The sequence below is a fragment of the Cydia amplana genome, chromosome 9 (genome assembly GCF_948474715.1).
Source record: "Cydia amplana chromosome 9, ilCydAmpl1.1, whole genome shotgun sequence".
In the NCBI taxonomy this organism is placed as follows: domain Eukaryota; kingdom Metazoa; phylum Arthropoda; class Insecta; order Lepidoptera; family Tortricidae; genus Cydia; species Cydia amplana.
Genome location: NC_086077.1, coordinates 7348270 through 7363702, shown reverse-complemented (window position 1 = coordinate 7363702; position 15433 = coordinate 7348270). Strand labels below are relative to the sequence as shown.

The 15433-nt window shown below is 37.6% G+C and overlaps 2 protein-coding genes across 2 annotated transcripts; both read right to left on the bottom strand.

Annotated features, from left to right (window-relative positions):
- Positions 1–1757: 1757 nt before the first annotated feature.
- On the bottom strand, positions 1758–12149 carry LOC134650827 (diacylglycerol kinase epsilon). The gene is made up of 12 exons (XM_063505759.1): positions 11862–12149; positions 11610–11772; positions 11079–11194; positions 10317–10440; positions 9931–10004; positions 6455–6589; positions 5552–5691; positions 4744–4915; positions 3663–3831; positions 3026–3081; positions 2824–2913; positions 1758–1880 (listed from the first exon to the last, which is right to left on the bottom strand). Exons 1-12 carry the CDS (start codon positions 12057–12059, stop codon positions 1758–1760), a joined length of 1560 nt encoding a protein of 519 aa, XP_063361829.1. The 5' UTR covers positions 12060–12149.
- Positions 12150–13831: 1682 nt separating this feature from the next.
- LOC134650681 (26S proteasome non-ATPase regulatory subunit 10-like) lies at positions 13832–15171 on the bottom strand. Its single transcript, XM_063505613.1, has 4 exons — positions 15004–15171; positions 14662–14907; positions 14253–14422; positions 13832–13991 (listed from the first exon to the last, which is right to left on the bottom strand). The coding sequence occupies exons 1-4, from the start codon at positions 15103–15105 to the stop codon at positions 13841–13843; spliced, it is 669 nt and encodes a 222-aa protein (XP_063361683.1). The 5' UTR covers positions 15106–15171; the 3' UTR covers positions 13832–13840.
- Between the last annotated feature and the right edge of the window lie 262 nt (positions 15172–15433).

The window sequence follows — 15433 nt, the reverse complement described above, 5'->3', positions numbered from 1 at the left end:
ATTATATTTAAAACGAGACTCATATTCTAGAAATATATTTTAACAACAATCATTCATCAATGTAGAATATTATATACCTAATGTGAGTAGACATAATAACATAGTAAAAAAGCCAACACACGTTGGTAGCCCATTACCACTAATCAACTACCGTAATACTCTTTATTAAGTCAGCTTACGTCTCTGTTTTGTGAGTAAACCATATCACATAAAAAGTTCAAATCACTTGCATATGTATCCCATGGAAACAGAATGTTAACTACAAGGCGCTGCTTAAATTTTAATGCTATAAATAGATCAAACGTTTAAGTTATCTATAAAATATGTTGTGCATTTAGAATATAGTAATACAGTCGAGTGGGGTATTTGGAATTATAGGAGTGAAAAGCTTCAATTCCAAATATATAAGTACACCATTGAAAAATTGGGACCAGTTGTTATATAATAAGTCCCAGGTAGCCTCAAGCGTATCTGTATAATGACTGCATCTACATTGGTACTTAAGGTACACGAAAATAAGATCACTCTTTTTTTTCCGAAGGCACCTTACCTAATTAACATCAACGACCTAGTGTTTTAAAATTCCTAACCTTTGGTTATCTATCAATAAAATATGTATAAATAAATGTTATTAAATGCCTATAGCATATAGACAGAGAGCACATTACGACATTTAAAGGGTTCAGTTTTTCCATTTTTGCCGTGGAACCCTATATAATTTGGCTGCCAGCACTTAACACTCGCTACGTTTATCATAAGTTAAATTTACATATTGAAAGTATCATTAGTTAGGTACTGTTTGACATTAAGTTTACTTTTAAGAGAAATTTCAAGTCTCAGACCGTGACCCACCGTCTCAACCGGGGGTCGGCAACACTTTAAAAATAAAGCGCCAGCCGCAGTAAAACCCCGTTTCAGGAATAGCAAAGAGCCATAAAATTTGACCTGTGTCATGGTATAATAATATATGTACTCCGCCTGATACTCTCTTCCGACCACGTGACTGACACAAGCCTACGTCATCATGCGACAGTGCTATATGATAATATGCAATAGCGCTATATAAAGTGGCAATGTTATTGTGACGTAGGCTTGTGTCACTCTGGGAAGAGAAGACCATGTTTTATTAGACTATGACCTGTCTAATAGTACATTATTGTCGAGGTTCGGAAGTAGCTACTTGCTGGCTGAGGATTCGTTTTAAACGGACGACCTTGGGAGTCCGTTTAATTGAATCCGAAGCCAGCAAGTAGCCTTCCAGCCGAGTCATATATAGTGCTTTTCTCAAAAATGGTGCAAGAAATCGAAATATTTTACGGAAGCAACGTTCTAATTTTCACTGAAAAAAGTAAAACCATTAAAAAGATTTGCTTTGCCGCCTTTAAAAAAAAATAGAGGTGTATTTTTCTGCTGAAAATACGCCAACCTCTTTGAGACACCTAAATAGTCGCGGTACCAACATTATAATAATAAGTACTAATCATCTGTTTGGCTTCATTTGATATGGCCATTTCAAATTTTAAAAAGTTTGGAACTCGACAAATAATGGAATTTGTATGCAACATTGCAGTCCCGAAATCGAGACTGCAATGTTTTTAACTTTTTAATTTTTTGACTGACCATAAACTACGCACTTCGCGACCTATTTTTTAACCGGCAACGTCGACTTTGCCGTCCATTTTTGAGAAAAATAGTTTACATGTCAAGTTTTGAGAAACTAGTGAGGTTCTACCTCTCGCCGAGCTCTATAGGGCTGTCTACTCGGGCTGGTTCTTGCGCAGCACGCGGCCCTGGCCGGCCGGCTCCACGAGCACGGTGGCGGAGCGCTGCACCCAGGGCTCCCCGTCCACCTGCATCGCGCAACACCCCTCCAACTCGATCTGCAACAATGCCTCATTATACATATTGCCATGCCCAAATAGGTCAAACGCGAATAAGTTTCCTGGAGCACAGGGCGGACACGCCATACATCAAAAATCATTTTCACCTCAGGAGCTCGAACAAGGGTACTTTGCTACTTAAAAACAGTGAGCAAAATCGCATTTTGCTCACTGAGTGAGACAAAATGAGCAAAATGCGATTTTACTCACTGTTTTTAAGTAGCAAAGTACCCTTGTTCGAGCTGCTGAGGTGAAAATTTAATTGTTGGTATATCTTAAGAAAACATGAGTGAATAGAGGTAAGTGATGAAGAAGGAATACATTTTTCGGGTTCTCTAATATGTTCTCACTGCTGAGGTGAAAAATGTTGTGTACTACACGAGATCAAAGTTATTTACATCTCGTGCGCTTTTGAGTCCCTTACTACGCTCAAGATTCTAAATTAGATTCATTCGCTACGCTCGTGAATCTATTATAGAATCTTTCGCTTGCACGGGACTCAAAATAAGCACTCGAAGAAATATCAAACTTTGATCTCTTGTTGTACAAATAACTATTGCGTTTATATGTGTGCGCGGCACGTCTGTACACGCGTCATTGTGTATGTGTGGGTAAGTCGCTGTACTGAGAGGACGCCAGAAGTCCGCCAGATTCATGTCGCGGCCAGTCGCGGGGCGAGGTAATGCGAGTCGGGGCGGGGCGGTGCGTGGCCGTTCTGTATGATAATACTATTACTTATTCTGTGCCTGGAGGCATGTGTGCAAACTTAAGGGGAAACTGATCGCGTTCGACGTGGCGAAAATGGAAACTAACACGGGCTCAAAGTTTCATACTATGTGACATTTGTCAAATGTATACTATAAGCTACCAACTGTAAGCCTATTGTGAATGTGCCAGGGTACCTACCTACTTATTTACAAGAAATTGTCTATGGTCTACTTACCTTTATTTGCGAAGCTTGTGCAAAGCGATAGGGCTCCGCTAGCCCGCACTGCAGCCTCGCTATGTGGAATGACGACGATATGCCAACAACCTGTGAAAGTACATGATTAAATTTTAATTTCAGTTTGAATTTTAGTTTGAATTTTATTTCGCAATAAATCATGAAAACTGCTATTGTGTGTAAATATAATCCAAAAACTTACCTCAATTTTTCCATCGCTAATACTTTGTTCTTCCACATCTCCTTCATTTCCCATATCTGCAAACAAAATTATAAAATATTACATTCCGAAGCAGAATATAGAATAAAAACAGCTCTTCAGTGTTCGATAATCGTCGTAGCCAATTGTGTCTTTCTAAAGAATTATTTATCGCTGGCTACTGTAAATGGAACGGAATACGGTGAAAATAGCAATACTTCAATCAATTTTGTCAAGTTTTTGTTCATTCGTAGTTCTCGAAAGAGTTGTTTTATAAAGTTACAGCTAAGCGAATGCTTTTTTTTTCTGGTTTGAACTGCCATTAGTCGGTAACGACTATAATCAGTTTTGCTGTATATAGTTATTAAACAATTTGGGTTTTGGAGACCATCGTCTCTCTTAACCACTGCTTTCTTATGGCACAATGTGCTTCCTAAGTCTTTTTATTACTTTCTGTCTTGTCCAGTAATTTTGATGCCATTGCCAGTGGATTAGGATGCCTTTCCAGGCGCTCAATGTAAATTTAGTGAATCTTTTGATCTCTTCCTTTATGGTGGGCATATTGAGATAGTCGTGTACTTCATCGTTTCGAGTGAACCAGGGTGCAACCAGCGAATGCTAATGTGTCTGTTAGTCTCACTCCAGAGCTGCACGCCGGCGCCCCAGGAGGGGATGTTGAGCAGCACGAGCGCCTGTATGGGCGGCAGCGGGATCGGCTCAAGCGCGTCCGCGCGCACGCGCAGGCGCCGCTCCAGCCCGTCGCATCTGCTGTCTATCGCGCGCCCGGCGCCCATTAACACGTACGCCATCTGGAAAACAACAGCATCGTGCGATACATATCAGGGATGTTGCGAATATCCGCATCCGCATTCGCATAAAATCGATGCGGATTTAATGCGGATGCGGATGTGGAACAGGTCGGTACAGGAACGTCTTAGCATCGGCGTAAGTGCTAGACTGCTAGGTAATTTAGTCATTAACCAAAAAGACCTATTAGAAATGAGCAGTCAAGCGTGAGTAGGACTTAATGTACGGAACCCTTGGAACGCGAGTCCGACTCGCACTTGGCCGGTTTTTTTGAAATAAAAATTACTAAAATGTAATATTTGACGTTTTTTATGTACCTATCTTGACATCCGCATCCGCATCCGCGGATGTGAGCCTTTAAAAATCCGCATCCGCATCCGCATCCGCGGATGTCAAAAAATCGGCATCCGCAACATCCCTGATACATATGCGACGCATCCTTGTATCGTGATAATCGTGCCTACAGGTACGTAACCAAATGGCTGTCTCGTTTTATGAACACTCCCACATCACATGGCGGCCCTGCCATAAGCAGTTGGGAGCAGAAGTTTCTATGTGGAAGAAATGCTCAAAATGATTTGTACGAGCACTACGAGCTAATCCTTGAAGCTTGAATGAAGGATAAAGGAGGAAACGTGTTCGCAGGTATAGATTATAGTTTTTGTATCTTTGTTTTTTTTTAATACGATTGTTATAGCGTTTTTGTAATTCGACATTTAGAGACTTTATACATATCTATGTAATACTTTAGTTTGATTTGATATTTGCGGCTTAGTTGTATTTTATAATTGTTGATGTTTTTTTTTTGCTGTATGTTAATTCCATGTTGACGTGTAAAAGTGCCCTTGTGGCTTGTGGCCTATTTGCTGAATAAATGTTGATGTTTGATGTTTGGTATCGTGTGAAATACTCACGTAGTTGAGCATCCGGCTGCCGTATCTGTAGAGGAACTGCGAGCGAGCGCGGTGGAAGTCCAGCGCGACCTGCGCGTCCACACCGATGCTCGCGTAGTTGTATGCGTACATGACGCGCTCGCGGCCTCGACCGCGTAAGCGTCCGAGTGTGGGTTTTATTGTGATCTTCCACCTGCGCAGGAAAAATACTTATTTGGCTTTCCTTTCACTATTTTATATTATTTATTTTTACTAATCACATTTTTAAAGCTAAATCACATTATAGAATAATTAACAAAATAAAAAAATCATAAGCGTTTTTTTTTCTGTTACTGGCTAATTGGGCGTTTTTTTTTTGCTGTCCCTCCACTTTTTTTTTCAAATTAGGAATTTTTTATGTTATTTCTACTCAGAATCACGAGCTCTTTCTATCCTAATAGGAGAAAAAAAGTGTCCCTAAATTTCCATACATTTTTCGATCTTTCCATTCCGCGACCGCCATACAAAGTCTATGAAAAATGGTGACGTAATGGAAATAAAAACCTTAGGACACTTTTTTTCTCCTATTAGGATAGAAAGAGCTCGTGATTCTGAGTAGAAATAACATAAAAAATCCCAAATTTGAAAAAAAAGTGTATGGGGCAACAAAAAAAAAACGCCCAATTGTTCAATTGGCATCTGACGGTCCAAGAGTGGCCGTAATGTTGATGTTTTGAACAAAGTTGGTCCATAAATTGATGTTTGCAAATTTTATCTAACCAGATGGATTTTCGGCATTGTCACAGTAACTTTGCTAATATCATACCTATATAATTATTCCAAATGTTACCTGTCTAAGAGCTGTTCTTCAGCGTGTTGTACGTCGTTGATGATGGCCTGCGCGTCTAAATGCGAGGCGAGCCCGGCGCCCCAACCCAGCACCCGGGAGAGGTCATTACCGGTGCCCATTGGCAATATAGCCACTGATGCCTGAAAGGAAATTACTATAAAAACTTACACATTGGTGAAGGAACAACACAAAGTTTATAGAATCACGAAAATACGCGAGCCTGAGCAATCCGGCAACCACCGGACTGATCCCGTCTGGACCACCTCCCCTTCTATTGTGGTACGCCCAGTCGTGGGGCGCTCAAGAGTGCTCGCACCCATTCGGAATAAAATTTGAGTTTGGAAGTATCATATTCCTTTGGCTCTAACAAGATTAGTACATAAATACAAAAGGGTCGGCCTCTGCCTCTTCCGCGCCTAATAGTCCTCCACCGCCATCTCAGCCATGTCTGATTTTCTACTAGTTCGGCTATACTGACCAGGGATGTTGCGGATGCAGATTTTTTGACATCCGCGGATGCGGATGCGGATATTTAAAGGCTCACATCCGCGGATGCGGATGTCAATATTAGGTACTTAGAAAACGTCAAATATTACATTTTTAGTATTTTTTTATTTAAAAAAACATAGTATTTAGTATTTGAGCAAGAATATAGGTGCGTTATATTTAATAAACAGTAACTTCGCCGACTTTTCTGGATCTAGACGATTTCGTTATAGGTAATGACGTAATTACCTAGCACTTACGCCGCCGCTAAGACGTTTCTGTACCGACTTGTTCGACATCCGCATCCGCATAAGCTCCGCATCGATTTTATGCGGATGCGGATGTTGAAAATAATGCGGAAGTTCCGCGGTTGCGGATGTTCGCAACATCCCTGATACTGACATCTCACTCACTCACCTTGACATGCGGCGCCGCATGTAGCACGTTGAGCGCCCAGGCGACGGTGCCGTCGCCGCCGGCCACGAGGACTCGCGCCCGCGGCGGCATCCACCGCACCACGCTCTCCGGCGCGGTGTCGGCCATGTCCACTACCTGATTAGGTACATTCATTATTAAGAGGCAACAGGAGTGCTAATTTCTCCATACAAACGTACTCGACTGTCTCCTCCGTGGGTTTTGAAGCTAGAGGAACGATTTTTTCAACACAGATTAATATTGTCAATATCTGTGTCGGACCGTTTTGCTTTTTTTTTTTTTTTGTTTATTAAGGCGCTAGAGCCCTTCAAAAAATGGCGAAAATGGCCTAATTGACTATGCCACAATGAGAGGCGTGGTATTCAAAACTGATATCAATTAGCCAAAAAAGCAAAACGGTCCGACACAGAGCGCCTACCGCGAACCACGTTCGACGTGTTGCCTCTCTGTCGCACTTGTAAATTCATACGTAAGTGTGACAGGGCGGTAACACGTCGAACGTGGTTCGCGGTAGGCCCTCAGATAATTTCATAATAATTTAGATTTCCAAATTTGGTTACGATTGGTTAAGTTTTGGAGGAGGAAACAGTCGAGTACGAAACCTCGATTTTTGAGATTTTTACGCAGGATTTTTCGCCTTGTCCTTATCGCACGAGTTTTAGGAGCCGCTTCCGTTAGCGAGACGGGTATATTTACCTAAAATATTTAAATCTAAGCTCCTGTTTCGTCTTAACTAGATGATGATGATTGATCGAAACTACCCTATATCCTTTCTCGGGGCCCAAACTATCTCCAATTCAAATATTGTCCACGCCAGTTCTGCGGTTTGAGCGTGAAGAGGTAACAGACAGACAGAGGTCTGGTCTGAGGTTGGCAAGCTTTTATAGTTTTTGATATTCTCTTTGGTAAGAGTGATCCCTATTTTGACGAAACACCCTGTAAAACTCGGAATAGTATCTACACTTTATTAGAAAATTTAGAAATACGTGACGTTCCACGGCAAAAGGTACCTTATGGCACTTGGCGCTTACGTCGCATAGCGCCGCAATAATAATAGCGCGCGGCGGCGGAGCGGCGTTAATAATAGCGTAAGCGCCAACGGCCATAATGTACCTTTACCCGTGGGACGTCACATACGATTACTATACTAGGTATGTAACTCTATTATAGCAGATAGTGACGATCAAGGGGTGAGAGCCATAGCTGCATCCAGTACCTACAACCAAGCGTCACAAGAGTGCATGTGCACAGTGATGGTGCCACCATTGTTGACTCTTAATAGACTTAAAGCTGTAGGTACTTAGTGTCCTTTAAAGATAGTAATAGCCGTTATAATCTAGCGTACTCGAGTCATACGTCATACTATAGGTGTAACAAATACTGTAAGTTTAATAAACTGCTCATATAGGCCAAGCAAAATTGAACCCAGTGTTAATGCCATAAAGACTTTGACTTTGCCAAACTCAGTTTATTTGGTCTGTACAATACCTGTCTATCAGTTCACCTACTCGAACAATAGATGATTTGCATTCCTTTATCTGCATTATACAAATGCTTCCATGTATTTTAATTTGAAATCAAAATACTTTTCAATCACAGGCCCTCAATGTTGTGAAATGTCTATTCATCATTTTGATGTAAAGGGTATAGCCGGGTAAGCATGGCCAAACTGCCCTTAGCGAAAAAAATAATTTCCTTTTACTGGATTATTAACCTATGTATATGTAGTGCTTTCACCAAATATTAAGCCTCAAATGCTTCAGATTTAAAAAAAAAATGCAAAAAAAGAAAAATCATTTTTATTTTATTACAGCCAAAGTACTAATCCGATTTCTTTGTAATTTGGGTATGTTGTATATACAATTAAGGTCGCTTTCTGAAAAAAATAATATTGAATTATCTCTTAAAATAATAGTAAAAAATTTAGATGAAAATTTTCAGAAAAATAAAAAAAATACATGCGAGATAGCGACAGTTATCAAATTTACATATTTCATGTAGAATTTAATAATGTTTAACATATATTTTTTTCAAAAATTAAAATCGGGATTAACAGTGTTAAAAACTCGAATTTGTAACATCCCATAATACCCTTCTCTTCATACAAAATAACTTGTACGGTATACTAGAAAGTTATATTCCCAACGCAATTTGAATTTAGAACGCGACTTATTTCGCTGAGCGCGGACCTCAAACTCCGTGGCTGTATGCGGCTAGGGCGAACGGCATTCAGAGATTTAAAAAGCGGCCAAGTGCCAGTCGGACTCGCCCATGAAGGGTTCCGTATTTAGGCGATTTATGACGTATAAAAAAAAACTACTTACTAGATCTCGTTCAAACCAATTTTCGGTGGAAGTTTACATGGTAATGTACATCATATATTTTTTTTAGTTTTATCATTCTCTTATTTTAGAAGTTACAGGGGGGGGGGGACACACATTTTACCACTTTGGAAGTGTCTCTCGCGCAAACTATTCAGTTTAGAAAAAAATGATATTAGAAACCTCAATATCATTTTTGAGGACCTATCCATAGATACCCCACACGTATGGGTTTGATGAAAAAAAAAATTTTTGAGTTTCAGTTCGAAGTATGGGGAACCCCAAAAATTTATTGTTTTTTTTCTATTTTTGTGTGAAAATCTTAATGCGGTTCACAGAATACATCTACTTACCAAGTTTCAACAGTATAGTTCTTATAGTTTCGGAGAAAAGTGGCTGTGACATACGGACGGACAGACAGACGGACAGACGGACAGACAGACAGACATGATGAATCTATAAGGGTTCCGTTTTTTGCCATTTGGCTACGGAACCCTAAAAAAAGCGCGGGAACAGGAAAATAGGCACGAATTTTATACAGAGCGTTAACGATTGATAAATGTCTGTTCCTTTGATGAATAAAATACGTCACATTCTAAATTCAAATTCGTAAAGACTGCGTTCACAATATACTTCATTCGTTTATGACTACTTAGCTTTGCTTGTATGAAGAGAGAGTATTATGGGATGTTACAAATTCGAGTTTTTCACACTGTTAATCCCGATTTTAATTTTTGAAAAAAATTTATGTTAAACATTATTAAATTCTACATAAAATATGTAAATTTGGTAACTGTCGCTATCTCGCACGTATTTTTTTTATTTTTCTAAAAATTTTCATCTCAACTTTTTACTATTATTTTAAGAGATAATTCAATATTATTTTTTTCAGAAAGCGACCTTAATTGTATATACAACATACCCAAATTACAAAGAAATCGGATTATTACTTTGGCTGTAATAAAATAAAAATGATTTTTCTTTTTTTGCATTTTTTTTTTAAATCTGAAGCATTTCAGGCTTAATATTTGGTGAAAGCACTACATATACATAGGTTAATAATCCAGTAAAAGGAAATTGTTTTTTTCGCTAAGGGCAGTTTGGCCATGCTTACCCGGCTATACCCTTTAAAATTACCTGAATGGGATTTAACAGCCCTCTAAAAAGTGACAGCACTTCATCACTTCTATTGCTGCCAGATTTACGATTAGCTGTAATTAATTGAGAGTCAGTTTTAATCACACTATTAAAAATATGTATTGCCTTGAACATAATTATGTGGTCAATAAACTTCCTGAAATAAAGGAATAGTAAATCAGAGAAAGTAACAATCTCTTTAAAAACAGTTCTAAATCCATAGAATTTGTTTTATTTACATAGAAAAACAAAAAAATATTTGAGGTCAGCATATAAGAAATGTAATGAAAAGAAAGTTTAACACCTAAGTTAAAATATGAAAAATATTTAGGCAGGGGGTAATTCGTTCAACTAGGATACATAACAGGATAATAAAAAGTAGGTACCAAAAATGAAGAGCGGCTCCCAATCTGGAAATGTAGGCGGCTTTATGCCTGTTACTACTCCGTTCTCAACTTGCACACAAGCTGGTGGAATCATTATGTTACGATACTTCTGGAAATCACATTGCTGAAACATATAAAATCTTGTTAATAGGGAATATTACGCGAAAGTCTGCGTAGGGGGCGCCACTCCCACAATAAGTGACAATCTAAGAGTCTACCGCAAACAAGAGTCGAAATTTTGTTATCTAACCTCTCTATCACTCTTGCATATTCGAGCGATAAAGAGGCAGATAGCTGAGTTTCGATTTTGCATTTCCCAGTAGGCCATTTGTAAACAAACCGCCTTGATGTATCAATGTCATATTTGATTGTCTGTGAAAACTTGTCAAAAAACAGTTTAAGGTACAGTATGTATAAGTTATTCTAAGTCTATGGTATACTTAAGTCACTGGTGCTGTACTGGTGGCAAAACATTGCAGTAATACTGCCTATTAGTATCTATCAAGCTTACACACATCAAGAATGAGTAGATTTTAATAGACATGCCTAGCCGTGCTCGAACAGGAGTGGCGTAACAGTATCTTGTCCGTAATATAGACTACCCATGACCTTTTAATTAATACAGTTAGAAAAACGCAGGTAGTCTATCTCTTGGGCGAGATACTGTCGCGCCTCTCCTGTCCTAGGCCTACAGATGTAAACTAACTTACATGAGAATGTGGCAAAAATATTTATGGATATATTGCATAAAACCATTCAAACCTCAGAGTCGTTGAAAGCACTATCATGGCATAGCTTTGTCCTTTGGCACCAGCAGCAATAATATTTTCGGATGGTGTCATCATTGTTGTCGGAATGTTCTGCTCTGCTATTACCAACTGCAAAAAAACTTTATGTTCAATAAAGGTCAATGAGTTTTGAACTGTTGACATAATTTCATGTTTAAATAAAGGAATCAATGCCAAATGAATGAATGAGCATTATATATTTTACTAACATTAACGTTTATTTTTATAGTTTATAGTTTTAGTTTTATTTTATTTTTCTTTTCTTTTCTTTGTTACCTACTAATATAGTTTTGTAGACAAAAATATGGATACCTGGTGTCTGAAATAAATATTTTCATTTTCATTTTTTCATTTTTTTCAAATGGAAAAAAAATTAAGTTTTAAAGATATTTGTTTGTTTTAAAGATTATTATTTACTTACCACTACAATACCAAACTAAACACAATAATATTATGTTACTTATGCTCTAAAACTATTTTGAACTATTTAAGTAGGATTACTTACTGTGAACCCAATGATGGTGGAACTGTTTGTCAACTGGCCAAGTAAATTGTTTACACCTAAACTTTTTATCAACAACGCGGCGACATCTCTTGCACGCGCTCACGCCGCAGCACTCGCAAAACAGTCCTACTAGAGGCAGCATCAACTTACCACATACCGTACACTAAAACATCGAAACATAAAGTGAAGTAAGACTTGAGCCTTCAACAAAAAAACATGCCGAAAATATTGTATGAAATAGATGTCGCTTACATAAATGTTATAAGGAATGGACTTGTTACATTGTATGCTTCTCCACGTATGACCTCGAGACCTGTATTTGCTTTGTAAGTAATTATTATCACCGAAAAGTGCGTGAAGTATTCGGTAAACCAAATAAGTCAAGAATAAACCGCCAATTAAAAAATAATGATTGAATATAACGTCATTTAAAATGTGAAACGTTTCCATAACAACGTTTTTTAACTTTTACACGAACATAAATAAATATTTATAATTAAATTTTGGGAGAGAAAGCCCGATAATCAATCAATCACAAAAGTAACGACATGAAAATATTGTTTCTTGTCGCTGCGCGTTGCACATTAAAGCCCTTGCTACACGGTCGCCGACAAGCCCCTCAGACCGCGTGGCCTTGGTCTGGACGGACCGTGTAGACAGTTGTTTCCAACAAAATTTGACCAAAACTGACCAAGGTCAGACCAAGGACAGACGGTTAGAAGGCTTGTCGGCGACCGTGTAGCAAGGGCTTTAAGCCCTTGCTACACGGTCGCCGACAAGCCCCTCAGACCGCGTGGCCTTGGTCTGGACGGACCGTGTAGACAGTTGTTTCCAACAAAATTTGACCAAAACTGACCAAGGTCAGACGGTTAGAAGGCTTGTCGGCGACCGTGTAGCAAGGGCTTTAGCTAGTTTTTAACAAACTTAAGTATTAGAATATAAACCTTATGCAGTTGAGTTACGTGACAGTGTTCATTAATTCATGAGTCATAAGTATAAAAATTATAACGTTACTACATGCTACTGATCGTATCTCAACTTGACAGCTGCAACGCTGTTCCAAATATGCTTTTAAACTCCCGTCATATTAGATAATAGTTTTGGATGATTATTGGGTGGCGCCACGGTGGCGCGTAGTTTGAAAGTTGAACGTGGCTTGTCAATTTTCTAACAAAACGATTAAAATAAAATGAATCAAACTAAAATAATTGATACCTACTATGATATTGATGCTCTAAAGAGTCTAAAGCGTGACCATATAGATGTTTTACGTCTTATATTTGAGCGTTATGAAATTCTAGGTGGTAGTCAAATAAGCTCATCAGTCATCAACTCACGAGGTAAGGGGTTTGTAATTAAAGTGTTAAATTTATTATTTTGCATAAATTGAGATTCAAAGATAAAAAAATGTATTTTATTAAATTCTAATGGTAATAAAACAAATAATAAAAACCTTAAAATAAATAGTTACTTATTTGTTTTACAAGGGGACAAAGTTGTTTAACTGCTCGTGATTGATACCCGAGCAAACGAAAGATTTCAAAATTGAATCAAGAGCGTAGCGAGGGATTCTAAAATTGTAATCTGGAGCGTTAAGAATCAAGGCATGAGGGTTAAACAAATTATGCCAGCGAGTGAAACGCAAAGTTTTTCACCACACCAACCCGAGGAAAATACTTAGGTACTGTAAAATATCAAACCAAATTATACATACATGAATTTTATTAAATATTTTTCATTCAAAATGATCATTAAAAGTGAATTCTACCAGCTAGCTGCTAGTTCCATTTCCTTATGCTAGCTCTAGCATAAGGAAACTACACAAAATTTGCATTAATTAACCTAAACTTGTGGATAAAACGCAACTTTCTCATTCGTTTTTGAACAATCAAAAGGGACTTTACCAGCTGGTGTGGTGAAAAAATATTTAAAATCGCCATGTCATTGCATATTCAATTTACAACCCAGGTATTGACTGCAGGTGTTGTTTCCGTTTACAGTCCTAGAAATGGATTGAAACATGTTGAATGATAATCGGTTTAAAATACATGAATAATCCATTTTGAATACATAGTAATTCAAGATGTAGGGTTTTTCACTTCCACTAGTATAAGTATTTGTAATTTGCAAATGCAATGAATGCAATAATTAATTAGTAATATGTCATCAATATTGTGGATGGGTAAATGCTTTTATAGTCCAGAAAAAAAACAAGAATCTTAAAAAAAGTATTATTCCACAAGAGACATTAAATTATGTCTGAGCTTAATTGAACAAAGATCAAGTGGGGTTTTCTTTTCCTTATTCATGATATCTAAAGCAGCTCCTGCCTTAACCAACATTATTGCAGCTGATTCTCTGTCTTCTTCACATGCTAAATGTCTGAAAAAAGATAAAATAAATCTGTACACGGCGGGAAGAAGTTGATAACTCGCGGGAAAAAATGGAAGGAATTTGAACCTTATTCAATTTGATTTTAAGTTCAAATTTCTTGAATAAAATATCTCGAGTTATCAACTTCTTCCCGCCGTGTACCGAAATGTTGGTTACTTTAAAATTAAAATTTAGGCATTATTCATTTTTAATAACTTCCAAAAAGCAAGTTTCTCAGTTTGCCAGTATTGTTTTGATTAAAGTACTTACAAAGGTGTGCAGCCTGTAGAATCTTCAAGATCTACTTTTATTTCTGGTTGGATTAACAGCAGCTCAACTATGTTGTTTCTGCCCAGAGATGCTGCTCTATGTAGGGGAGTAGCATGCAACACATCTGCCTCATTTACATTGGCTCCCGCCTCTAACAGCAACTTTGCTATCTGGAAAAATAATGCTTTAATTAAGCACTTTAGCTAAGTCAATCTAACCCCTGATATTTCAGTGGGTACTTGCTAGCTAGTACTACATTATTTATTATTGTATAGATTTTATTGGGTTCTATCATTTAATCTGAATTGATGATCATATCATATTATTTCAGTCAAGTTTTTTTCAATTTTTCCTTGTGTCAATTTAATTGTTTTTTATATTCTAAAGCTACTTAAGATCATATACTTACATCTTTATGGCCCTTAGAACAAGCATAGTGCAATGAAGTCTGACCCCGGACTGTCTTATGATTGACATTGGCTTTTTTACCAATAAGTAGTTGAACAACCTCAAATTTTCCAGCCGACGCTGCTAGTATCAGAGGCGTAGAACTAGTGTCATCCACTGGATCAATAGGACTTCCTGAGCGGATTATAAAATCAACCAAATTCTCATTTCCACCCAGAGCTGCCCAATGAATGATGAGGCGATTATTCTATAAAACAAATACTTATCAGAAATCTCATTTAGTTAATCCAATAACCAAAATTGGTATTTAACGTAACTTATTTGAAAGTTATTTTATAATTACCGAATCCGCAGTTGTTATTAAGGTTGCATCTTGATCAATTTTAACTTTAACTTGATTAAAGTCTCCTTTGTAAGCGGTTTCGTACACTGATCCAATCGACATTGTATCAATATTAGTATTACCCAAGTGTTGTGTACAAAGTGGTGGTGGTTTTGAGTAATACTTAATTACTTATTCGCATAGATATTATAATTACTAATGGTTATAGTTTATTCGTAACAGTATCGTTTTGTTTATTCTATTCAATTAAAATAAATGATAGTCATGTAAGGTCAAGTGAGTCATGTCATGATTGTCAAGTTGTCAAAACATGAATCCTACCTTCTATGTGTCAAAATTAAACGAAACTGTTTAAGTTATTCATTTAGAAGCTGAGAATTACGTTCAAAATATGCTTGTACTTGGCTGAAGACCGTATTTTGATGGTATT

Coding starts and splice junctions, on each gene's coding strand:
- LOC134650827 (XM_063505759.1), bottom strand. CDS start 12,059: ATGGAAACGTTTCACATTTTAAATGACGTTATATTCAATCATTATTTT. Junction 11,195..11,609: donor CCACCATCATTGGGTTCACA/GTAAGTAATCCT, acceptor GTTTTTTTGCAG/TTGGTAATAGCAGAGCAGAA. Junction 3,832..4,743: donor GCAGCCGGATGCTCAACTAC/GTGAGTATTTCA, acceptor GTTGTTTTCCAG/ATGGCGTACGTGTTAATGGG.
- LOC134650681 (XM_063505613.1), bottom strand. CDS start 15,105: ATGTCGATTGGATCAGTGTACGAAACCGCTTACAAAGGAGACTTTAAT. Junction 14,423..14,661: donor GTTCTAAGGGCCATAAAGAT/GTAAGTATATGA, acceptor TTATTTTTCCAG/ATAGCAAAGTTGCTGTTAGA. Junction 13,992..14,252: donor TCTACAGGCTGCACACCTTT/GTAAGTACTTTA, acceptor ATCTTTTTTCAG/ACATTTAGCATGTGAAGAAG.